The sequence below is a fragment of the Pelobates fuscus genome, chromosome 7 (genome assembly GCF_036172605.1).
Source record: "Pelobates fuscus isolate aPelFus1 chromosome 7, aPelFus1.pri, whole genome shotgun sequence".
NCBI classification, from domain to species: Eukaryota; Metazoa; Chordata; class Amphibia; order Anura; family Pelobatidae; genus Pelobates; species Pelobates fuscus.
The window spans coordinates 20,713,992-20,737,659 of NC_086323.1; the positions used below are offsets into that span (position 1 = coordinate 20,713,992).

General features: G+C 41.5%; 1 protein-coding gene across 4 annotated transcripts in view; it reads left to right on the forward strand.

The window, feature by feature from the left end:
* LOC134568997 (cytochrome P450 4B1-like) overlaps positions 1–23,668 on the forward strand; it is a 100,223-nt gene that overhangs the window by 58,245 nt on the left and 18,310 nt on the right. Inside the window, exons 1-10 of one of the 4 annotated variants that reach the window (XM_063427773.1) lie at positions 4,362–4,722; positions 7,733–7,877; positions 8,653–8,697; positions 13,006–13,133; positions 13,579–13,703; positions 15,317–15,468; positions 16,390–16,496; positions 18,229–18,419; positions 18,967–19,100; positions 20,168–20,373. In XM_063427773.1, the coding sequence (XP_063283843.1) occupies positions 4,519–4,722; positions 7,733–7,877; positions 8,653–8,697; positions 13,006–13,133; positions 13,579–13,703; positions 15,317–15,468; positions 16,390–16,496; positions 18,229–18,419; positions 18,967–19,100; positions 20,168–20,199 (1,263 nt within the window). In that variant the 5' untranslated portion in view covers positions 4,362–4,518 and the 3' untranslated portion in view covers positions 20,200–20,373. Of the gene's footprint in view, positions 1–4,361; positions 4,723–7,732; positions 7,878–8,652; positions 8,698–13,005; positions 13,134–13,578; positions 13,704–15,316; positions 15,469–16,389; positions 16,497–18,228; positions 18,420–18,966; positions 19,101–20,167; positions 20,374–23,668 lie in introns of those variants that run through there. The other 3 variants (XM_063427770.1, XM_063427771.1, XM_063427772.1) reach the window with 3 other exon arrangements.

Sequence of the window (23,668 nt, forward strand, 5' to 3'; positions counted from 1 at the left end):
AAATTTGAGTGAGTGGGGGTGGGGGAGAGGGAGGGAGAAATTTGAGTGAGTGGGGGTGGGGGAGAGGGAGGGAGAAATTTGAGTGAGTGGGGGTGGGGGAGAGGGAGGGAGAAATTTGAGTGAGTGGGGGAGAGGGAGGGAGAAATTTGAGTGAGTGGGGTGGGGGAGAGGGAGGGAGAAATTTGAGTGAGGGGAGAGGGAGGACATTTGAGTGGGTGGAGGTGGGCAGGGGAGGGGGGGGAGAGGATGGAAATTTGAGTGAGTGGGGGGGGAGAGGGAGGAAATTTGAGTGAGGGGGGGAGAGGGAGGAAATTTGAGTGGGGGGAGAGGGAGGAAATTTGAGTGAGTGGGGGGGAGAGGGAGGAAATTTGAGTGAGTGGGGGGGAGGGAGGAAATTTGAGTGAGTTGGGGCGAGAGGGAGGAAATTTGAGTGGGTGGGGGGGAGAGGGAGGGAGGGAATTTGAGTGAGTGGGGGTGGGGGGGAGAGGGAGGGAGGAAATTTGAATGAGTGGGGGGGGAGAGGGAGGGAAGGGAGGAAATTTGAGGGGGGGAGAGGGAGGGAGGAAATTTGAGGGAGTGAGGGGGGAGAGGGAGGGAGGAAATTTGAGGGAGGGAGGGGGGGAGGGAGGGAGGAAATTTGAAGGAGGGAGAGGAAGGAAATTTGGGGGAGTGGGGGTGAGAGGAAGGAAATTTGGGGGGGAGAGGAAGGGAGGAAATTTGAAGGGGGGAGAGGAAGGAAATTTGGGGGTGGGAGAGGAAGGAAATTTGTGGGGAGGAAGGGAATTTGAGGGAGGGGAGGGAGAGGTAGGAATTTGAGGGGGGAGAGGAAGGGAGGAAATTTGAGGGAGGGGGGAGAGGAAGGGAGGAAATTTGAGGGAGGGGGAGAGGAAGGGAGGACATTTGAGGGGGGGAGAGGAAGGGAGGAAATTTGGGGGGGGAGGAAGGAAATTTGAGGGAAGGGAGGAAATTTGAGGGGGGGGGGAGAGGAAGGGAGGAAATTTGAGGGGGGAGAGGAAGGAAATTTGAGGGGGGAGGGAGGAAGGAAATTTGAGGGGGAGAGGGAGGGAGGAAGGAAATTGGAGGGGGGAGAGGAAGGAAATTGGAGGGGGGGAGAGGAAGGAAATTGGAGGGGGGGAGAAAAAGGAAATTGACGTGGGTAGGGGCAGAGATTGACATCCATCACACACACACACAATGCACCCCTTGCACACAGAAAAACACACAATGCATTACACACAGACACACATACACAAGCAATGCATCCCTTACACACAGCAACACACAATGCACCCCTTCCACACACTCAGTGCATCCCTTACAGACACACACACTGCATCCCATACATACACAAACTCACCTTGCAGCCCTTACACATACAAACACAGATTCACACAATGCATTCCTTACACACATCAGGACATCCCCCCCCCCACACACACACCCCTGTGAACAAACTCATTGGTGGAACATGAAGGTGGACCCTGGGACCCAGACCTTGAGCTGTGTAAAGGGCCCTCAAAAAATGGAGCTGCTTCCCGTTCTCCCAGAACATTGATTTTTGTGACCACAGTTACAAACCGTCTCCAGAGAGCCTGTTCTACACCAGACCAGTGGAGCCAGACGGCAGCTGAAGCCCATCATCATCCTCATCTGGTTGTAAGTAGGCAATCTAGTATATTATTCGTGGCACTAATCTCTAATTTACCTCACAATAAAGGGACACTATAGTCCCCAGAACACTGCAGCTTAATGTAGTGGTTCTGGTGTCTATAGCCTGTCCCTGCAGGCCTTTTATTGTAAACACGGCGGCACTGCAGCACTGTGTTAGTTAACATGGCAGATCATATGAGTGGGGCACTGTGATGTCACATGGGGGGCGGCAAACTTTACTTTTGCCTAGGGCAGCAAAAATCCTTGCACCGGCCCTGCAGACACTGCATCCCTGTGGGCGGACTCGGGGGGGGGGGGACTCGGGTGCAGGCGCCGGGGGGCCCAGACCTTGAGCTGTGTCAGGGGCCCCAAAATTTCTGATGGCAGCCCTGTTAACCCGACTCCTGAACCTATTGTACCTGCGTCCCAGATAATAGCTGTTACCCGTTTGGTTGTTTCGTCTCCTTTCCTTGGTAGCATTAAGGCAAACCAAACCCAAGCACCCCCTGAGACGCCGGTTGGATAAACTATACGTCAAAGCAAATGACAGAAAAGAGTTGTTAACTTTATTTCACACCGTTAAAACTGCCGGTCATCCGGGGGTTACCAAAACCTATAAGGGCCTCCTTCAACAGTTCTGGTGGCCTTCACTTAAGCAAGACGTAGTGGATTTTGTACAAGCTTGTCGGGTCGGTACGCAATGTAAGTCCCCTAATGTGAGACCCCAGGGTCTACTGATGCCTCTATCTATACCCAAGAAACCATGGACCCACTTATCCATGGATTTCATTGTAGACCTTCCTCTTTCTGATGGTCAGACAGTGATATTGACTGTGACGGATAGGTTCTCTAAAATGGCGCACTTTATTCCGCTAAACAAACTGCCTTCTGCGGTTCAGGTAGCTCAGGTGTTTGCCAAGGAAGTGTTCCGCTTGCAGGGGGTACCTCAGGATATCGTATCTGACAGGGGCCCTCAATTTGGCTCTCGGTTTTGGAGGGGCTTTTGTGCTGAGATGGGGGTCTCCTTGTCGTTCACTTCCTCCTATCACCCGCAATCTAATGGTGCAGCCGAACGTGCTAATCAGTCTGTGGAATTGTATCTGCGCTGCTTCACTAATGCGCACCAGGACGACTGGTCTTGCCTCCTTCCGTGGGCTGAATTTGCCAGGAATACGGTGTCTCATTCGTCTACTGGCTTAAGTCCTTTTGAGGTTGCTTATGGATTTCGGCCTTCTGTCCTTCCCGGTGCGTTCTTCGACAAGGGAATGCCCGCCTTGGACCAGCACCTCGCCTCTTTGCGGAAGATGTGGGATCAGGTCCATGTTGCGCTGTCTCGTTCAGCAGCTGCTCAGAAGATGTTCGCTGATCGCCGTAGGGTTGCGGCCCCTTCTTATGTTCCGGGTGATAGGGTATGGTTGTCCTCCAGGAACCTCCGTCTCAAGGTTCCCTTGATGAAATTTGCTCCCAGATTTCTTGGTCCCTACAAGGTGTTACGTAGGGTTAACCCCGTTTCCTACTCCCTTGACCTGCCTCCTTCCATGCGTATTCTGAACACGTTTCACGTCTCGCTTTTCAGCCCTTGCTGTGTAACCGGTTCTCTCGTCCCCTCGGACAGCCCATTTCCCCTCGCACTGTCTCTAGTGACGTGTACGAAGTGGCTGCCCTTCTCGACTCTCGTGTTTCTAGGGGTCGGCTGCAATATCTGGTGGATTGGAAGGGGTACGGCCCTGAGGAGCGGTCTTGAGCGGCTCTGACCTGCACGCTCCCTCTTTGGTCCGCTCCTTTCATGCCCGGTTTCCTTTGAAGCCTTCTGCTTCCCGCCCTCGGGGCGGTCTTCGAGGGGGGGGTTAATGTCGGGATCCCGCGGGCGGGATCCCGCGGGGAGGCTGCACTCCGCTCGCAGTACTCACCCTCCAGCCGTCCGTGGTCCCCTCCTCCACATGGGCTCGGCGAGCGGCATCCCTCCAGCCTCGGAAGCCGCCCGCGTCCTTCTCCACGTCCCCCATCGGCAGCATGCATGACGCTGCACGCTGGGAGACTGCCCAAGATATGACACGCCGGGGTCAGTCACCTGACCCGGCGTTAAAGGCACAGTGCCTCAATCACAGTGGGAGGTTTAGATATCTCCCACGTATGATTGTTAATTCTGATTGGAAATTATCCAATCAGAATTAACCTTCTGGTTTAAATACTTACCTTTCCTGTTCCTCCCTGCCCTGTTGTGGTCTTTGCTTGCTAGTATTGATACCAAACTTGTGTTTTCTGGTTACGTACTCTATGGCTTGTTAATCTGACTTTGTGACTTTCTCCTACCCTTTGACCTCGGCTTGTTTCTCGTTATTCTGTCTTCTGGTTCCCCTTACTCGGCTTGTCTCCTGACTATTCTGTGTGTGCTTAGCCCGGCCACTCTAAGGTCCGGTACTGCACCCTTTCTGTGTGTGTGTGTTAGCGTGTTGGGTTCCCCGAATCGTGACAGAAAGAATACTGGATATTGAAAATTGTGAACATTATCCGATTGAACTTTTTTTTCATAATTTTCATTTGGAACAACCTGTGTTTCTTTTTTTTTTTTGTGTGTTTATGCTTGTTAAATAGGGGCCACAGGGAGCTCCCCTGTTTTACAGTATTTGTTGCCTAATTTATTCACCATTTCTTGTCTAGCGCTTAGCCATACCTGTATTAAAAAGATGTTCTAACTTACCTAGTAAAGGGACACTATTCAAAGTTTGGATGTACTTTAAGAAATATACAGTAGATGGTGTCACAGTATATTATTCAGTGGGTGCGTCCGCTGTCAGGATTGGTTGTCAGTTTCCTTGATTGTACAATATATGACAAAGAGTAAAGAGAAACAGGCAGTGTGTGATCATGGCTTCCAGCATGTGGAAGATCTTGAGTTTCCCCTGGATTTCAGTGACTTTATATCAGATCCTGCAGTTAGTTTTCCTGCTGTCCTTGGCTCTCCTGCTGCTGAAATTCATTTCACTTTATAAAAGATGGAGAAAAATGAAAGCAGCTTTTCAAAGCTTCCCTGGCCCCCCCGGCCACTGGCTGTTTGGACATGTCACACAGGTGAGAATCTGCTTTATCTTACAGGGGCAATGGCACAGTGACTTTACAATAAGAGTTTGTTATAGTCACGAAATTAAAGCAAAAAAATAAATAAATAAATCACTAATCAGCTTATTAGAAATAATAGTAATTTGTTATAATGTATCATATATTGTAGAATTGTATTGTTTTCATCGTCCAAGTACCGGTAAATATTATTGAAGTGTTACTGATGTGCATGAAGCTGCAGATCCACATTTAAACAATTTAGACTGAGACACAACAAAGTACTGGGTTCTTCTCCGATCTGTAGTAAAATTAGAGAATTTGCATAGTTTTGCATTATATGCCTTTATGTGCCTGAGAAAAGGGAATTATTTTAATCAAATCTAACTTTAAGAAAAATTAAACTACGGTAACATGGTTGTATTTATCTGGCATGAATTGTTTGGAACTCAAAATGAATTCAATATTTTTTAGCCAAAATAGGCAAAAAAAAAACTGTCCAGTTAGTTTTTTTTTGGTCCAAAAATATCAACTTCTTTTTGAATGCACTTTGAATTTCCAGCAATTCATACTATGCAGAGATATATACTAAACTCCACATTGGATTAATGTGAAACTTAATAATAACAATAAAGCCTTAAACTAATTCTGCAATAGTCAATATGTAACTTTTGCCGAAGTTGGTAAATGGTTCCAGATCAGCTATTTTAGTCAGCTTTCAATTCCGTACAGTTTGGAGTTTAGTGAATAAACCCTTAGTAAAAAAATCCTGAAATTATTGTTTAGTGCCACAACAACAACAACAACGACAACAGAAAATGTGATATCTCCCTGTGCTATCTGTCTAAATATACTGTAATCCTATTCAGCATGGTTAATCTTTAATGGATAAATGCTATGGGTTTCTTGAGAGGAATTTGATCTGTTGGTTATTTCTTGAGATCCCAATACAGATAGGAATCTTTACAGAATTACATTCCTCTTGATTAGCAATCTTATCTTCAAAAAGGTTATTAGCCCCACAAATGTGAGTGAAGAGTTTACAGTAAAAAAAAAAAAAAAAAAAAAAAGAAAAGGTTTATAAAGTAAAGGGTTGCTCCGAGCCACTTTTGCTTTTAGGAGTGGTCATGGAGCAAGCATGCTGTATGTGCAGGTCTATCAGCTGTCCATTTAAAAAAAATGTTTATAGTGTTCCCTTGTAGAATAATTCCCAAATAAAGAAAACATCAATACCATCTGTCCCTTACTCTCAATCCAGACACCTATATCTAATGTGAATGTGTAGAGAGAATATGTAATATTTTACACACCTATCACTCCCTTGACCAGCCCCTTGTCTACCCCACACTCCCTTCCCTCCTCAGCTCAGAGCGAGTTCAATCCATGCATGCGATCTGACCATGTGAGATCAGTTCAACAATATAATGGTTCTCTTTGAGAGGTATTTGATTGGACCTCAAAGAGGGAAACAGGAACACGGAATGATGACGGATGGGGCGTGGAAAGGATTGAGGAGTACTTTGCTTGGTGCTGTATTCCAGTAAAATTTCAAGCTTATTGTACAGGCTTTTTGGAAACAATATCGGGAGAGAGGGGAGTGACAGAACCATAAGGAAACTAAATTTAGGCTAGAGTACCACAGCTGTAACTGTAGCTCAGTTGGAAAATGTTTCAAAATTTGCTATTTTGGACCACATTTTACAATATTATTTTAACTCACAACAATTTGATGTTTATTAACATACAACAACAACAATAATAATAATAATAATAAAAAAAATAAAACAATAAAACAACACTATGTAGGAGATACCTACTTACTGAGAACAGCACAAACTTAATAGCTTGATCTTGGGAAGGTCACATTGAGCATACATTTTTATGTCCCAGGTTCGGTGGAAGAATCCAGAATTTGGACTCCTCTCCCACATCTACGGACAACAAACAGGGACAAGTCCTGAGAAAGCACAGAGGGCACAAATAGATCATTAGACATGGTCATGATATATAGGTCATATTGCCTTCAGGGCATTCAGTCCATGGGAAAGTGTATCAGCAGTGCTCTGCATATAATCAGTGCCAAGTGGTACTGGCCTGTGTGGCTACCTGTCAGCCTAGTGGGCATGCATGCTGGACTAACATATCCCTTTTTTTCAGGATTTTTCAATCTGCTCCACTTCATAGCATTCCCATCTACAACATGCCCACTTCCTGAGCTCATATTTCTTACAGTGGATCTGTCACCTTCTGAAGTCTTTGCATATTTTGGTGGTCCAAGACTGCAGCGAAAGTAACTTACCTGATGCTGTCCCCTGCAGTTGCGGTCATCTTCTTTCTATAGCTTTTGACACTTCATTCACCAGGAAGCAACGTCAGTGCATGAAAGTCCAACATGGATGTTTATGGAGGATAATGCAAGTCTGCAGGAACCTCCATAGATGTTATTTTGTAATTAGCAAGGCATCATCTTATTCCTACATCTGTTGCTAGCGAAGGCTGGGAGAAGTGACAAAACTTGATGGTGGTAGTTCTGCCATTTGTCACATTTTGTCAACTTGAGGATTCTACATAAGACAAAGTAGTATCTAGTCAAGTCAATGAAATTCCAACACAGTCTTTATGAAAGACTGAAAAGATTCCTCTAGACCAAAATTTTGTTTTCCAATTCACATACTTTGACCTAAAATTTGAAATTTACTTTTAATTCACTTTGTGAGATTTTTCAACCCCTGGTTGTTCATGTTATTAGTGCATTGGAATAAACTAGAGTCCAGGAATTCCATTCTAAGAGATTTTCCATTTTACCACTACGTACTTCAATATGTGAAGAATGAAGATGTAGCTATTGCTTTTGGGTTCCTTTAATGTTCAGCTGACCATCCCAATAGAGGACGTTTTAAAAATTATTTTATGTTTTTACACAGCAATAAGCAATGTGAACCCCACATGTCTTGATTTTAATACATATCTGCTAAAAAAAAAACACAAGGTTTGTATTATGTCTGTCTATGTGCCTTTTTTCCAGTTCCAGCGAGATGGTAAAGACCTGGATAGGGTAGTTGCCTTTGCAGAACAATACCCAAATGCTTTTCCGATGTGGGTAGGAAAAATATTTGCCAACTTGATCATAGTTCATCCAGAATATGCCAAAGCAATACTCGGACGATCAGGTGGGAGAACATAGCTGTATGTTTCTTTCAGATGATAGATACATTGTAAATGTTAAAGTGTGGAGCTTGACAAGGGAGACGACTGGTCCTTTTAGCCATCAGTTATAACTATCAGAATACCACTTGACAGTCATCTTGTAGATAATGTAAACATGGCATATACCATGAACATCTATTGAAACTTACATCTCATATTACAATTTTGTTGTGTTTTGAGGACACTTAGTTTTTAGAAAGTGACTGATTAGTGGATCTATACTAAACTTTCTCAAAAAACTTTTTCATGCTCCCTTCTCTCACATCAAATAGTCCTCTCTGTATCTGTATTTATCTGTCTGTATGTCTATCTATCTATCTATCTATCTATCTATCTATCTATTGATCAATTAAGATCTCACGGGGCCCTAGGCAGGTTACCAATTTAGGACATCCATTCATTCTTCACATAGGGATGGATGCTGGGTCAAGCAAATTCATGGATCCAGGGCCGGTGTCTAACTCCTGGGCTCTAGGCAGCTTCCTAAGGTCACCTTATGGTTAATCCTGCTCTCTATCTATCTATCTATCTATCTGGCGATCTATCGTTACCTAGCCATCCATCTAATAACCATAACACACCCAGCTGACCATGCATTATACTTCCATATTAAATTAAATCTTATGAACAAATTAGTAGGGACATTTCCCTGTCCACTTCCTAGAACATAGAGATCAACATGTCCTTTTATTTCGTGCTTGGCATTTATTAACCACCAATTCTTCATCCTTTTTTCAGATCCCAAAACTCCCATTGCCTACAACTTCTTGGTTCCTTGGATAGGTATGTACCTGCTTTTTCTGACCAGCTGACATTCTTACAGCAAAACATAGATTTGCATGAGGTTCTGGTTGGAAAAGCACTCCATGTTTAGGCAATATATCTGGAATGTTTGATTGAAAACTGACATTTTGGTGTCCATACGGCATGATGCAAGAGCAACTAAAACAGTAACTAGACACCTGTGAAGCAACCACTGGACTGTGGCAGAAAGGATGATAGTCAATAAGGTAGATGTAAATATTTATTGGAGGAGGGAAATAGAGAGAAGAATGGGGGAAAAAATGGAAATCTTATAGCCCTAAAAGTAATGCAAACTCTGCATTAAATGCTTTGCTAATAATACCAAGGTTAATTACTAAAGTGAGAATTCAAAATTCATTTTAAAATTGAGACCAAAATAGAAAAAATGTCCTCCAAGTCAGCAGTGTTTTGAGCTCAGCTGCTTTGACTTTAGATTTTAAATTTACTTTGTTAAAGCCCAGTTAGTATTTTTGGATAAAGCTTTAAAATATGTTTTTCTAAATATTATAGTATCATACACTGTAAATATTTTGAAAGTTTAATATAGTTTAATGGTAATATCATCTGAGCATCTTACATTCTTATTCTTTATTTTGATCATTTTTAAAGTGAATATTATTATTTATTTATTTATTAATTTTGTTATGCTTCACCCAAAAATGAAAGCTAGAAAAACAAACAAAAAAACAAAAACAATTTGATCTGATTTCTAGACACTAGGGAAATGTTCTAATCCTTAGTCCTCATGCAGCCTCTTACTTACTGCATGCAGATATTGTGGAGATGCACACAGTGCTTTCCATGCAGAAATTCACTATGAGGCAGATCTTGATGAGCAGTGATGAATTTAGGCTGCCCTAGGCTCAGTTATACTTTATTGAGTCCAGACATACGTATACAGTAAGTATGGCAACACACGCACTCATACATGCATGCATACGTAGGTCACTTAGTCACATATATATATATATATATAATCCGCCAGAAAACAGCTGCTCACCGGTCTTTTAAAAATTCTAAATTGTATTAATTAAAGATTAAAAGAGACCAACGTTTCAGTCCCAGCTCGGGACTTTCCTCAGGATAATATAACAATCTTTGTTATGTTACCCTGAGGAAAGTCCCGAGCTGGGACTGAAACGTTGGTCTCTTTTAATCTTTAATTAATACAATTTTGAATTTTTAAAAGACCGGTGAGCAGCTGTTTTCTGGCGGATTATACTATTGGAGTCCGAGCTATGGCACCCGGCACAGTGGCAATCAACTAAAGCGTGAGCGCGGGGGATTTTGGATTTTTTATATATATATATATATATATATTCCTCCTACATTTCAAATAGACAAAGAGGTACACTTCAATTTTAGGGGTGTGAGTGGGGGTATGGCCTGGGGCAGGGCTGTTCTGAGAAAATGTAGGTGATTTACTCATAACAATTTTTAACAACTAAAATATAATTAAGAACAAGAACAATGTATCTTATTTACATTAACAAATTTATTGTAGTTTTAAGACATATTATTGGGAGTATTATTACTGTGGAGCTCTGTTATACACCCAGACACATTACTGGGAGTATTATTACTGTGGAGCTCTGTTATACACACAGACACATTACTGGGAGTATTATTGCTGTGGAGCTCTGTTATACACTCAGTCACATTACTGGGAGTATTATTGCTGTGGAGCTCTGTTATACACTCAGACACATTACTGGGAGTATTATTGCTGTGGAGCTCTGTTTTACACTCAGACACATTACTGGGAGTATTATTACTGTGGAGCTCTGTTATACACCCAGACACATTACTGGGAGTATTATTACTGTGGAGCTCTGTTATACACACAGACACATTACTGGGAGTATTATTGCTGTGGAGCTCTGTTATACACTCAGTCACATTACTGGGAGTATTATTGCAACGGAGCTCTGTTATACACTCAGACACATTACTGGGAGTATTATTGCTGTGGAGCTCTGTTTTACACTCAGACACATTACTGGGAGTATTATTGCTGTAGAGCTCTGTTATACACCCAGACACATTACTGGGAGTGTTATTGCTGTGGAGCTCTGTTATACACCCAGACACATTACTGGGAGTATTATTGCTGTGGAGCTCTGTTATACACCCAGACACATTTCTGGGAGTATTATTGCTGTGGAGCTCTGTTATACACATTTAGACACATTACTGGGAGTATTATTTCTGTGGATCTCTGTTATACACCCAGACACATTACTGGAAGTATTATGGCTGTGGAACTCTGTTATACACTCACACATCTTACTGGGAGCATTATTGCTGTGGACCTCTGTTATATACTCAGACACATTACTGAGGGTATTATTGCTGTGGAGCTCTGTTATAAACTCAGACACATAATTGGGAGTATTATTGCCGTGGAGCTCTGTTATACAGTCAGATACATTACTGGGAGTATTATTGCTGTGGAGCTATGTTATACACTCAGACACATTACTGGGAGTATTATTGCTGTGGAGCTCTGTTATACACTCAGACACATTACTGGGAGTATTATTGCTGTGGAGTTGTGTCATACACTCAGAGGCCCTTACTATCTGCTGAAGACTTACGTCTATCTCCTGTCCGTACTCCCACCTCTGATGCTCACCTTCAGGATTTCTTGAGGGCTGCACCGTTCCTGTGGAACTCGCTTCCCTCCTGTTAGATGCTCACCGAGTCTCCAACTCCTTCCAAAATATACATGTCATTCACATAAAACATACATTTTCAGAATCAGCATGCTTGAAATATACACATACTCAAAAATCAGGGCAATCGGTTCAGGGGTTAAAAAGTTAAGGGAAAGTCCTATTTGACCAAATGAAGCATGGCTTTTCTGTCCAAAACCAGTTCCACATAGTCTTCTATCCTGGAGATAATTTGGAAGTAATCCAATTATCTCCAAGGACAGAGGCAAAACTCCATTAGCCACATGGTAGCAAAATACAATAAAATACATAAAAATATATAACTGTGCAGCTATTACATATAACAGGTACATTCAACATATCCCCAGATAGCTTAGATCTGAGCACACATTATGACTGAATGGCGTTCAGATCACATACATACAGTTCAATTGCCATGGAGCCAAAGTCTTTCACATAGTCTTTCGCTATACGAATGGGCTCTATGGCATAGCTATCTGGGGTAACACTGCTCACATAGGGAAAGTACAGAATGACCCGGCTTTCGGGTCTTTGCCGGGGAAAATCAAGCATTTCAACATGGGACCATAGTCACAGGGCAGGAGGCTGGCAATCAGTCTTCTCCAATGGCCAGTGGCGAGGCTGGTTCCACCACAACCTGCATCACCCCTTTTAACACTTCCATAATGGTTCACACCTCAGTGTTTTAAATGGTCGGCTGGGTGGCCATCGTTCGTATGTGTGATCACGTGATAGTGGCCATCTTGTTCCGGCGAATGCAGGCAGCGGTGTTTGGTCATCGAGTGCATGGAACTAAAATTGGACACTCAACCTCACAAACACCGCTGAATTTCCATCTCCGCCTGCATTCATTTCTATACATCTGAGAAGAACACTGTTCAGTGGAATCATTCCTACGAATGAGGGGCACACAATTAGCATACGGGTGAAAGCATCCATTTGGTATTTTGTGCATTTTCATGTTCCCGAAAGAGACTGACCGCTACCCCAGATTCTATTGAACTACATGTGCAGTCGGTCAAAACTTTACCCCGGTCGCATTTTGGCTGTTTTCGTGGGATCTGAGCGCTTTTCTGATATGTTGTGCGCTCCGATCTCGGCTTTCCGGGGATATAAGACTTGAGGGTGTACATGGTTGTTTTATGTGTGTTTTGGGGTGTCATAAAAAGTTTAGATTGTTCTGTACCTGAGAGATAATTTAATTATGTTTTTTTTCCAGGTAATTATCTCTCAGGCACAGAGGATCATGGGAAGGATTACCCTGTTAACTTGTATGGGAAACTTGTAGGGGCTTTTGCATAAAAGGCCGTGTGTGGCTCTGAATAAACCAGTTGACTCCCAGAATTGTGTGTCGGTTGGTTACTGGGGGTTTGGGATATATCTGCTAAACTGTACTTCTTTTCCAGCTTCTGAGAACACCAGTGGAGATTTTGGATTTTATTATTGCAGCTCCGTTACAATGAGGTCATAGAAAAGAGTTTGATAGTTACATATAGATATAACTGCATTGGGTAAAGAATTACCCTAGTCATTAAACTCGGAAAATACCATGTAAAAACTGATATAAATTGTTATCTGTCATTTGTTGCAGGGAACGGGCTGCTGGTTTTGTCTGGAGAGACTTGGTTCCAGCATCGCAGGCTTCTCACCCCAGGGTTTCACTATGATGTATTGAAACCTTATATCAAATTGATCTCTGATTCTACAAATGTCATGCTGGTGGGTGAGGACTACACATTGTAACATAATTCAGAAGGTCTGCAATATCTGATGAAATCAATAATAATGACCAAGATCCACATTTCTAGACTCACCAAGAGATATGGAAGGGAAGGAACTCTTTTCAAAATTTGAATCATGTAAAATTCAAAGGGTTATTAATTAATATTGGGTTAGCTTATCTAATGTACCACCTTCTTTCTCTACTTCGTGTCACTACATCTGCAAACAAATGAAAGTCTTGCTGGTTTACAATTAATTCTGCTGTGTGACATCACTGGCATATACCCCACATATACAATTAATGTATTTTCCGCTGTCGAATTCTATAACGTGTGCGCAATGCTTCATAACATTCAGGAGTTGTGATTGAGATATTGCTCACTGCTTCCCCATCAGTTGATTATTGTGCTTTATATCCTTCATTATTGCAATTTTGTTCTAGGGTAACTGGGAGCCTCTTTGCAGTAAGGGCCAGTCTGTGGAGTTATTTCAGCACGTGAGCTTGATGGCGTTGGATAGCATCATGAAATGTGCCTTTAGCTACAAGAGCAACTGCCAGACTGACAAGTGAGTCCGCTCATCTATCCAAAACGTCCAGCGATGTAGCTATTATTGACATTCTAAGAATGTAAAAAAAACAATATGGTGTTCATTGGCCACAATAGACCAGAGATAGTTGATTAGCATCCATGATTTAGAATTTAGAAGGAATTCCTGAAAACTAACTTCATTAGAATCAGTATCTACTCCGTAGTCTATAGCCTTGATCAGCATATCATTTTGGATAAGCTTTTGCAATGATTTAATATTTTTACATAAACTTTTAAATGATTTAATATGTTGAAAAGCATTTTAGTGTTTTGACATTGTTTTGATATATTTTTTATTTTTATGTATACATTTTTATATTTAAATCTTTTGAAAAAAATCATTTTAAAAGTTTATCCAAAAATATTGAAACAAGGAAGTTATTACTTGAAAAAAAAACTCCTGAACGGTTTCCACTAAAGTTGATGCGTGATCATTCTCTATAAATAAAATAAAAATACTTTTGTCTCCCCCGAACTGTAATAATACTAACTAAGGTCTTTCTCTCTGTTTTGTGTTTAAACGTGGTTGTCTATAGATTTCATTATGACTGTTAATGATGTATAACATAGTTAAAGTGCATAGGCAAATGGTTAACTGATAATTAACAAGGGAAATCTCTACCTGAATGTACTTTGAAAGATAAATGATCTACTTGATGTGAACATCCCTTATTCTCTTCTCTGACACATAACGTGTTAAAACTGTCTATGAAACTGTAACTCAGCCCAAATACATAAATGTGAAAAATGGTTATCATGAGGATAGAGAGATTAATACAACCTTTTCTTATAACAGTAAGTCAGAAACAAAACAATGATGGGGAAATAATATGGATTAGAAAATGGTATTGACAGGATGGACATGTGATTTTAATTTGCCATTGACTGTATTGGTGTTCTAGAAAGAGGACAAAAATTAGGATTTGAGGTGTTTTTAAACTATGATGCAGGGAGGGTAAGTTAGCTAGTGAAAGTTAAAATAATTTTACAAGTAAAACGAAAGATACGGTGTACTCACCTTACCAGCTAAGGGCTAAACTCCAATAGACAATGATACGAGAGCAGTGTATCAGCCTGTACAACACATGGGGGGGAACATCCAACATGTGACAACCAACAGCACTTCAATGATAAAACTCTTTCTTTTATTGATAGTCAAAAAATATTATTCCAAAAAAACGATATAGAGAAATATTGCACATGAAAACATCAAAAATATCTTGACTTGAGGACACCACATGCCTTAGTCGTTTCGTACTGCTCAAGCACTTATTTAGAGACTGGAGAGACTCCTTCTCTCTACTTGCATCCCTAATAATCTTCACCTCTCCCCATTTTCTTAAGATTTCTCATGTTTCCATACAATGAATGAGCCATCTACCTCAGTTATTTTTGTAAACTCTTAAAACCCAGCTATTCACAGACATCTTCCTTGACTCTCATTAGTACCATTAGCTTTGTTGCTCAAAATGACCTCCAAATCCATTCATTTTATCTCATTACATTCTCCAAGCATGTTCATCACCTTGACATCTTCCTGTCTACTCCAGCTCTAAATATTAATTTATGGTCTGCATCTTACCTTTGCAGAGATGACGCCTACATCCGTGCTGTATATGACCTCTCCTTTCTGACCCATCACAGAACCCGAACATTTCCCTATCACAGTGACCTAATTTATTATCTGAGTCCACATGGCTTTCGTTTCCGCAAAGCCTGTAAGATTGCCCATCAGCACACAGGTAGGCTCAAGGCATTTCTTCTTCTCATAATCATTGAATTTAAATAAAATGTTCACAACAGACATGCCATCTGGAAAAACTAGAGAGAGTATTAATTTTCACCGTTTTTGTATTAACACTTCTTGGTTGGAGATAGGGTCCCTCAAGGTAAGCCGTAAGTTTCTCATTATACTTTGTCCCCATGCAGGTGTCTTATTTGTCTATGAAAAAATGTTGTCCTTCCTTTAAACTGTGGGATGTTTTCTGTCCTCAAAAAGGATGTGTACGTTTTAATTCAATATTTTCTTCTTATTGTTTGAGTCTCTTAATGAGAAATCAAACTTTGCTGTAAAACATCTAAATTTAAAAACTAAAAAATTTAAAATATGTAACATATGCTTTAAAAAAATATGCTTTTTTTGTTTTCTTTTCTTTTGTGTTTTACAAAAGAGCAATAATATGGCAGGACTATAAAAAAAATTAAATCATCATGACATAGAGATAGATTTTTTTTATGTGTTACTGATTATCTTAAAAAGGATTGGGGTTTGCATTTTATTAAGCTAGCAATTTTATCCTTCTTAGCCCTGTTCCCAGAGTGTCCTGTTTCTTAATGCTCAGACTGCCTCTGAAAGCATCAAGGCAACTCGAGCCTTCCTATTGACCAGGCTATCATTAATCCTAATAATACCCAGGAACACCAAATTACAAGGATTCAAACGCGGAGATATCAGCCATGAGATCTAGACTGTCATACTACTGCCTGCAAAACCAGAATTTAACATGCTTGACACATTCCTTTAATTTCTGTCTTTTGCTAGTTTGCATGAAAAGAGATACAACCTGTTTAACAAAGTACATTCTGTATACATTAAATATCAGTTTCTTTGTTTTTTGTAATTATTGTTTTTAAAATTTATCAAACGTATCATTGCGAGATAGATAATGTAATTGCGCAGAGAAAAAAACTCTTGGAAAATAGAGAAGAAATGGATAAAGTGAAGCAGAAGAGACACCCTGATTTCCTGGACATCCTGCTCTGTGCTAAGGTAATAGTAACAATATATCACCGTTAAAGGGTTCCTCCGAGCACCATAACAACTTTAATGTTTTGAAATGTTCATATTATCTGGTGTCTGTGTGTGGATTTTGTTATGAAACGCTGCACATACAGAGTGTAACGCCACCACCAGCAGTGTCATTGGGATGTCATTAGCTAGCCCAGAAAAATAATTCCGGGCTGGCTTATGTCAAGTATTTGTATAGTTCTATGCACAGAGTGTCATTCCTTGGCTGAAAAAGCACTGCTGACCTGCTTAACCAATGAATGACCAACACATTCATCAGCTCTGCAGAAGTCTGATACATGTCACTGACCATTAGAGATTCCTTGGTGCCCAGCGGGACTCGGGTAAGAGGGCAAACTGATTCAAATGGGTTTGTCTCATTATTGGCGAATGGCAACGGAGTACTCCTCACACCATAACTATTGCAGAGGGGTGCAGTTGTTTTGCAGCTTGGAGTAACCCTTTAAGTAAAAGTTTCCAGTGTGTTTTCAGTGATCAGTAGGGATACAAAAAAACTACTAGGGTCAATATTCCTAAAACTATTTTGAAAAAGTGTAATTAAAATTGTCAATATCAACTTGTCCCGTATATCGTAGACTGTTATACTTAATTATAAGCCTGTCTTTGCATACCTCTTTCAATTTAGCTTGAATTGTAAAAAAAAAAATATGTGCAGATTACCTGTCTGGAATACTGAACATTGATCTCTCCTCTTGTTATGCTGTCAAGACTGCCAGTATGATGTTACTTCTCATGCACAACCAAAATAAAGAATTGGAAAAAAAAAAATTCAATATCTTTAAATCGATGAGATTTAGACATAGTTGATGGACTGTATGACACGGGATTAACACCCATTGTACAGCAGTGCAGAATTTGTTAACATTTTATAACTAATTATAATAATAATAATAATAAGACGAAAAAACGACAAAACCTTAGATATCTGAATGAAGCTATATTTCTAATCCTCTATCTATGCGACCATAATCACCTCCAACAAATGGGTGGAGTATCTCAGTGGTGGAAATAATTCAAAATGTAAAGATGACATTCCGTTTGTCAGATATATTGACGGTGTCTAAAAATATTTACTGGTTACTGTGATTCATAAAGTTTATTATTGTACATGATTATTAAGTGTATGGAAATGCAAAAGATTTTATAAAAATATATTTACCTCTTCCCATTAAAAAAAAAAAAAAAAAATGTGATGTGTTTATTTGGGCTGAATTCCAACAGTAGGAATATATTGAATTGAAGTTTTTAGTGTTAGTAGTCGTATTCCTTAAATTGCAAATTGTCAGGAATTCAAAGTTTTTCAATTGAACTACGCATTCAGCTTGACTATTTTGGCCAAAATGTTCTGGGCTCTACCCAGTGACACAACAGTAGCATTGAGATAAGGTTAACAATGGACAGTATAGCAGATTAGACCCATCAACATTAGATTATAAAGACTCCATTTCTCCATTTATTTATGACTTCTTTTCTGCTGATTGCGAACAGAGTTGTACGCTCTGTATAGGAGCATAAATTATTCACCTCCATAAATAGTACAAAATAAGGTAAATTTCCACATAGTGAGATATATTTCCAATATATGCAGGAACATATCCAAGCTTTATTCATATTGCTAAGTTAACCAAATATGAATCCTTTAATTGCAATTTCTTCCAAACTGTGAACAATTATCTTTATTTGCGTATTCCAGGATGAAAAAGGCCAGGGTCTGTCAGATGAGGACTTGCGAGCCGAGGTGGACACTTTCATGTTTGAGGGACATGATACCACAGCTAGTGGGATCTCCTGGATCTTATACTGTATGGCTAAATACCCCGAGCACCAACAGAAGTGCAGGGAAGAGATCAGAGAGATCTTAGGAAAGAGAGATACCATGGAATGGTATGTTTAGGGATACAAATAATCTAGATTTTCATTGTATGTAATGTGATTTACTGGAGATGGGATTCTGTAATATATTCTGAGTGGTGGAATAGCCAGAAACTACACACTCTACTTTCTTAAACCACCTGTGCACTCCACCGGAAATATAAATACATATTTAGATTTCCCTTGCTGACGTTCGCTATTTACCGTGGTTTTACTCCACCTGTGTTTTTCCCGTATTTGTTTTTCTTTTTAGTCTTTAGAGTTCACTCAGATTGTATTAGTTTACCTAATAAAATCCCTTAAAATGAAACCTGGCTGTACAGGGTGACTGTTTATTCACGTCACCATTAATTGTAAGGAATTATCTAGAGTACAAGTTTGGTAAATGGTAAAGCAAACAAACTGTTAGGTTCTGCTTGATTATTTTGGCCTAACATGAATATTTCTCATGTTATCTCCTGACTGAGTAAATAACCAAATGAATGTGCTTCATATTTTATGGCACAAACAAAAACCTTTTTAATGATGAATGATATGTTCGTTGATATCCAACTCCCAGGGACGACCTGAGCAAAATGTCTTATACCACCATGTGCATCAAGGAGAGCATCCGTTTATATCCTCCTGTTCCTGTCATATCCAGAGAGCTTGCCAAACCAATCACATTCTACGATGGGCGGTCCTTACCCGCAGGTGGGTGTAAATGATTGGTGTTTTAAGCACAAAAGACTTGAGCACAGGAAGTTACTGTGTAAACACATACTTCCCAACATTTCATATGGACAAAGGGGGGCAATGTAACTATAGGGGTGTGCACGATGGAGGTGTGGCTTGGAGTGGGGCTGTTCTGAGAAATTTTAGGTGACTTACTAATAACAATTTATGCAACTAGAATGTAATTTAGAAGGAAAACAATGTATCTTATTTACACAGACTGATTTCTAAACACATTTATTGTAGTTTTAAGACACATTACTGGGAGTATTATTGCTGTGAAACTCCGTTATACACTCAGACACATTACTGGGAGTATTATTGCTGTGAAACTCCGTTATACACTCAGACACATTACTGGGAGTATTATTGCTGTGAAACTCCGTTATACACTCAGACACATTACTGGGAGTATTATTGCTGTGAAGCTCTGTTATACACTCAGACACATTACTGGGAGTATTATTGCTGTGGGGTTCTGTTATACTCTCAGACACATTACTGGGAGTATTATTGCTGTGGGGTTCTGTTATACTCTCAGACACATTACTGGGAGTATTATTGCTGTGGAGCTCTGTTATACACTCAGACACATTACTGGGAGTATTATTGCTGTGGAGCTCTGTTATACACTCAGACACATTACTGGGAGTATTATTACTGTGGAGCTCTGTTATACAGTCAGACACATTACTGGGAGTATTATTGCTATAGAGCTCTGTTATACACTCAGACACATTACTGTGAGTATTATTACTGTGGAGCTCTGTTATACACTCAGACACATTACTGGGTGTATTATTACTGTGGAGCTCTGTTATACAGTTAGACACATTACTGGGAGTATTATTGCTGTGGAGTTCTGTTATACACTCAGACACATTACTGGGACCATTATTGCTGTGGAGCTCTGTTATACACTCAGACACATTACTGGGAGTATTATTGCTGTGGAGCTCTGTTATACACTCAGACACATTACTATGAGTATGATTTCTGTGGAGCTCTAATAGCAGACTGAATTCTTATCTGCTTCCAAGTCCTAGATTCCATGCAAAGAATCACTTATACAATGTGAGTCGTCAATCAGTTACCTGTATTAGATATATTGCACTGTGGGGTAAAGATCAGGTCAGTCTAAATGTGTATAAAGGTAAGGAAGAGTTTAAATAAACAAAGATACTGACACTTGAAACTGCTGGGGGAGCTAAGAAAGATTAGTTTTTTTACCACTTCAATACCAAGCAAGTTTTGTGTGAAAAAATATTACCATGGGGGGCGGAGCTAAGCAACCGAGCAGAGTGGCCGCACTGAGATAGAGCTCCAGGCATTTACCGATAACTTTACACACTGGAGAGCCCAAAACGCCAAATTGGGGACCCCAGGAAAAGTACCTGTTATCCCAGCACCGCAATGGGTCGAAAAACCCAAAAATTAAAACAGGACAAGCCGCGTCCAGGCCTGCATATCGGAGACCTCCTGCGCCAAGCAAACAACGTGGTGGGACTCAAAATGGCCGTGCGCCCCGAGGCCTACTCGGAGTACTCCGACGACTTCTCCCTCGAGGATGAGATAGAAGCTCCGCCGATCATAAAGCCTCCGGACCCGGCAATGCAGAACCCAGACAAAGCACCTGTCACCACAGATGTGCTTAAATCCCTCCTAGCGGACCTTCAGACAAACATATTGTCGGACCTGGCAGCGATCCGCACGGACATCAAAGGCCTGTCAAGCAGGCTGGGAGTGCAGGAATCCACTACGGGAGAACACACAACGCAAATCTCCTCCCTGCAGCAGGCAATAATGGGCTTGCAAAAGCAAAACGATTCCCACAACCGTCGCTTTGCAGAACTGGAGGATCTAAGGCGCAAGAAGAACGTGAAAATACGTGGAATAAGCGAAGACATGCCAGCAGCGGAACTACCGCACTTTATAAGGCGCCTAATGGCAGCACTCCTGACCCCAAGACAGAGCAAGACGGTGGAGCTGGAGGGCATATTCCACATTCCCAAGCCACCCAAGGCCCCAGCCGAAGCACCACGAGATCTAATAGTCCGCTTTCTGAGCGAAGGGGACAGGAGGGCAGTCCATGGTGCCATCAAAGATCGCACACCCTACCAGTTTGAGATTATGCTACTTACAGTGTACTCAGACCTCTCGGGAAGCACCTTGGCATGGAGGAGATCCTTACTGCCATTCACGTCCCTGCTCAGACAACACCACCTCCAATACCGGTGGTGCACGGCACACACCCTCATGGTGCTCAATAGTGATGTACCGAACTGTCCGCCGGCGAACAGTTCCCGGCGAACTTAGCGTGTTCGCATTCGCCGCCGCGGGTGAACACATGGGCGGTTCGATCCGCCCCCTATTCGTCCTCATTGAGCAAACTTTGACCCTGTGCCTCTCGGTCAGCAGACACATTCAAGCCAATTAGCAGCACTCCCTCCCTTCCACACCCTCCAACCTCCCTCCCAGCATCCATTTTCGATTCATTCTGAAGCTGCATGCTTAGTGAAAGGAGGGAAAGTTTAGCTGCTGCTGATTAGATAGGGAAATTGATAGCTAGGCTAGGGTATTCAGTGTCCACTACAATCCTGAAGGACTCATCTGATCTCTGCTGTAAGGACAGCACCCCAAAAAGCCCTTTTTAGGGCTATAACATCAGGCTGCTTTTTATTTTATTTTTTCCTGTGTAATGTAATTGCAGGTGCCTGCCTGCCAGCTTCTGTGTGAGGTTCACATTGGATACTGTGCCTACTTGCCCAGTGCCACCACTCATATCTGTTTTAACAATTGGTTAAGCTTTAGATTTAAAATAAATAATTAGTTTTCACTGTAATAGAAGAGCAGTTGCCTGCCTGCCAGCTTCTGTGTCAGGTTGGATGCCTTGCCCATTTGCACAGTCAGTGCCACCACTCATATCTGTTTTAACAATAGCTTAAGCTTTAGATTTTAAAGAAATCATTTTTTTTCACTGTAATAGAAGAGCAGTTGCCTGCCTGCCAGCTTCTGTGTCAGGTTGGATGCCTTGCCCATTTGCACAGTCAATGCCACCACTCATATCTGTTTTAACAATAGCTTAAGCTTTAGATTTTAAAGAAATCATTTTTTTTCACTGTAATAGAAGAGCAGTTGCATGCCTGCCAGCTTCTGTGTCAGGTTGGATGCCTTGCCCATTTGCACAGTCAGTGCCATCACTCATATCTGTTTTAACAATAGCTTAAGCTTTAGATTTTAAAGAAATCATTTTTTTTCACTGTAATAGAAGATCAGTTAGTTGTCTGCAAGCGTCTGGGTGTCAGGCCTACTTCAGCATGTGCTCTGCAGACCTGTGCCAGCGTGCTTTGACAGTTGCCAATCATATCTGGTGTCTCTTTAGCGTGCTTTTACAAAGAAAAAAGGTTTCCAGTGTAAAGTAATAGCAGCCAGTCAGTGTCCTTCAAGCGGCTCTGTCAGGCCTTCCTTCAGCGTGTGCCCTGCACAACCCTGCCAGCGTACTTTGACAATTGCCACTCATATCTGGTGTCTCTATAGCGTGCTTTTACAAAGAAAAAAGGTTTCCAGTGTAAGCTAATAGCAGCCAGTCAGTGTCCTTCAAGCGGCTCTGTCAGGCCTTCCTTCAGCGTGTGCCCTGCACAACCCTGCCAGCGTACTTTGACAATTGCCACTCATATCTGGTGTCTCTATAGCGTGCTTTTTCAAAGAAAAAAGGTTTCCAGTGTAAGCTAATAGCAGCCAGTCAGTGTCCTTCAAGCGGCTCTGTCAGGCCTTCCTTCAGCGTGTGCCCTGCACAACCCTGCCAGCGTACTTTGACAGTTGCCACTCATATCTGGTGTCTCTATAGCGTGCTTTTACAACCAAAATTTTGTTTCCACTGTAATAGAAGAGCAGTTGCCTGCCTGCCAGCTTCTGTGTGAGGTTCACAGTGGATACTGTGCCCTCTTGCCCAGTGCCACCACTCATATCTGTTTTTACAATAGCTTAAGCTTTAGATTTAAAATAAATCATTTTTTTTCACTGTAATAGAAGAGCAGTTAGTTGTCTGCAAGCGTCTGGGTGTCAGGCCTACTTCAGCGTGTGCTCTGTAGACCTGTTCCAGCGTGCTTTGACAGTTGCCAATCATATTTGGTGTCTCTTTAGCGTGCTTTTACAAAGAAAAAAGGTTTCTAGTGTAAGCTAATAGCAGCCAGTCAGTGTCCTTCAAGCGGCTCTGTCAGGCCTTCCTTCAGCGTGTGCCCTGCACAACCCTGCCAGCGAACTTTGACAATTGCCACTCATATCTGGTGTCTCTATAGCGTGCTTTTACAAAGAAAAAAGGTTTCCAGTGTAAGCTAATAGCAGCCAGTCAGTGTCCTTCAAGCGGCTCTGTCAGGCCTTCCTTCAGCGTGTGCCCTGCACAACCCTGCCAGCGTACTTTGACAGTTGCCACTCATATCTGGTGTCTCTATAGCGTGCTTTTACAACCAAAATTTTGTTTCCACTGTAATAGAAGAGCAGTTGCCTGCCTGCCAGCTTCTGTGTGAGGTTCACAGTGGATACTGTGC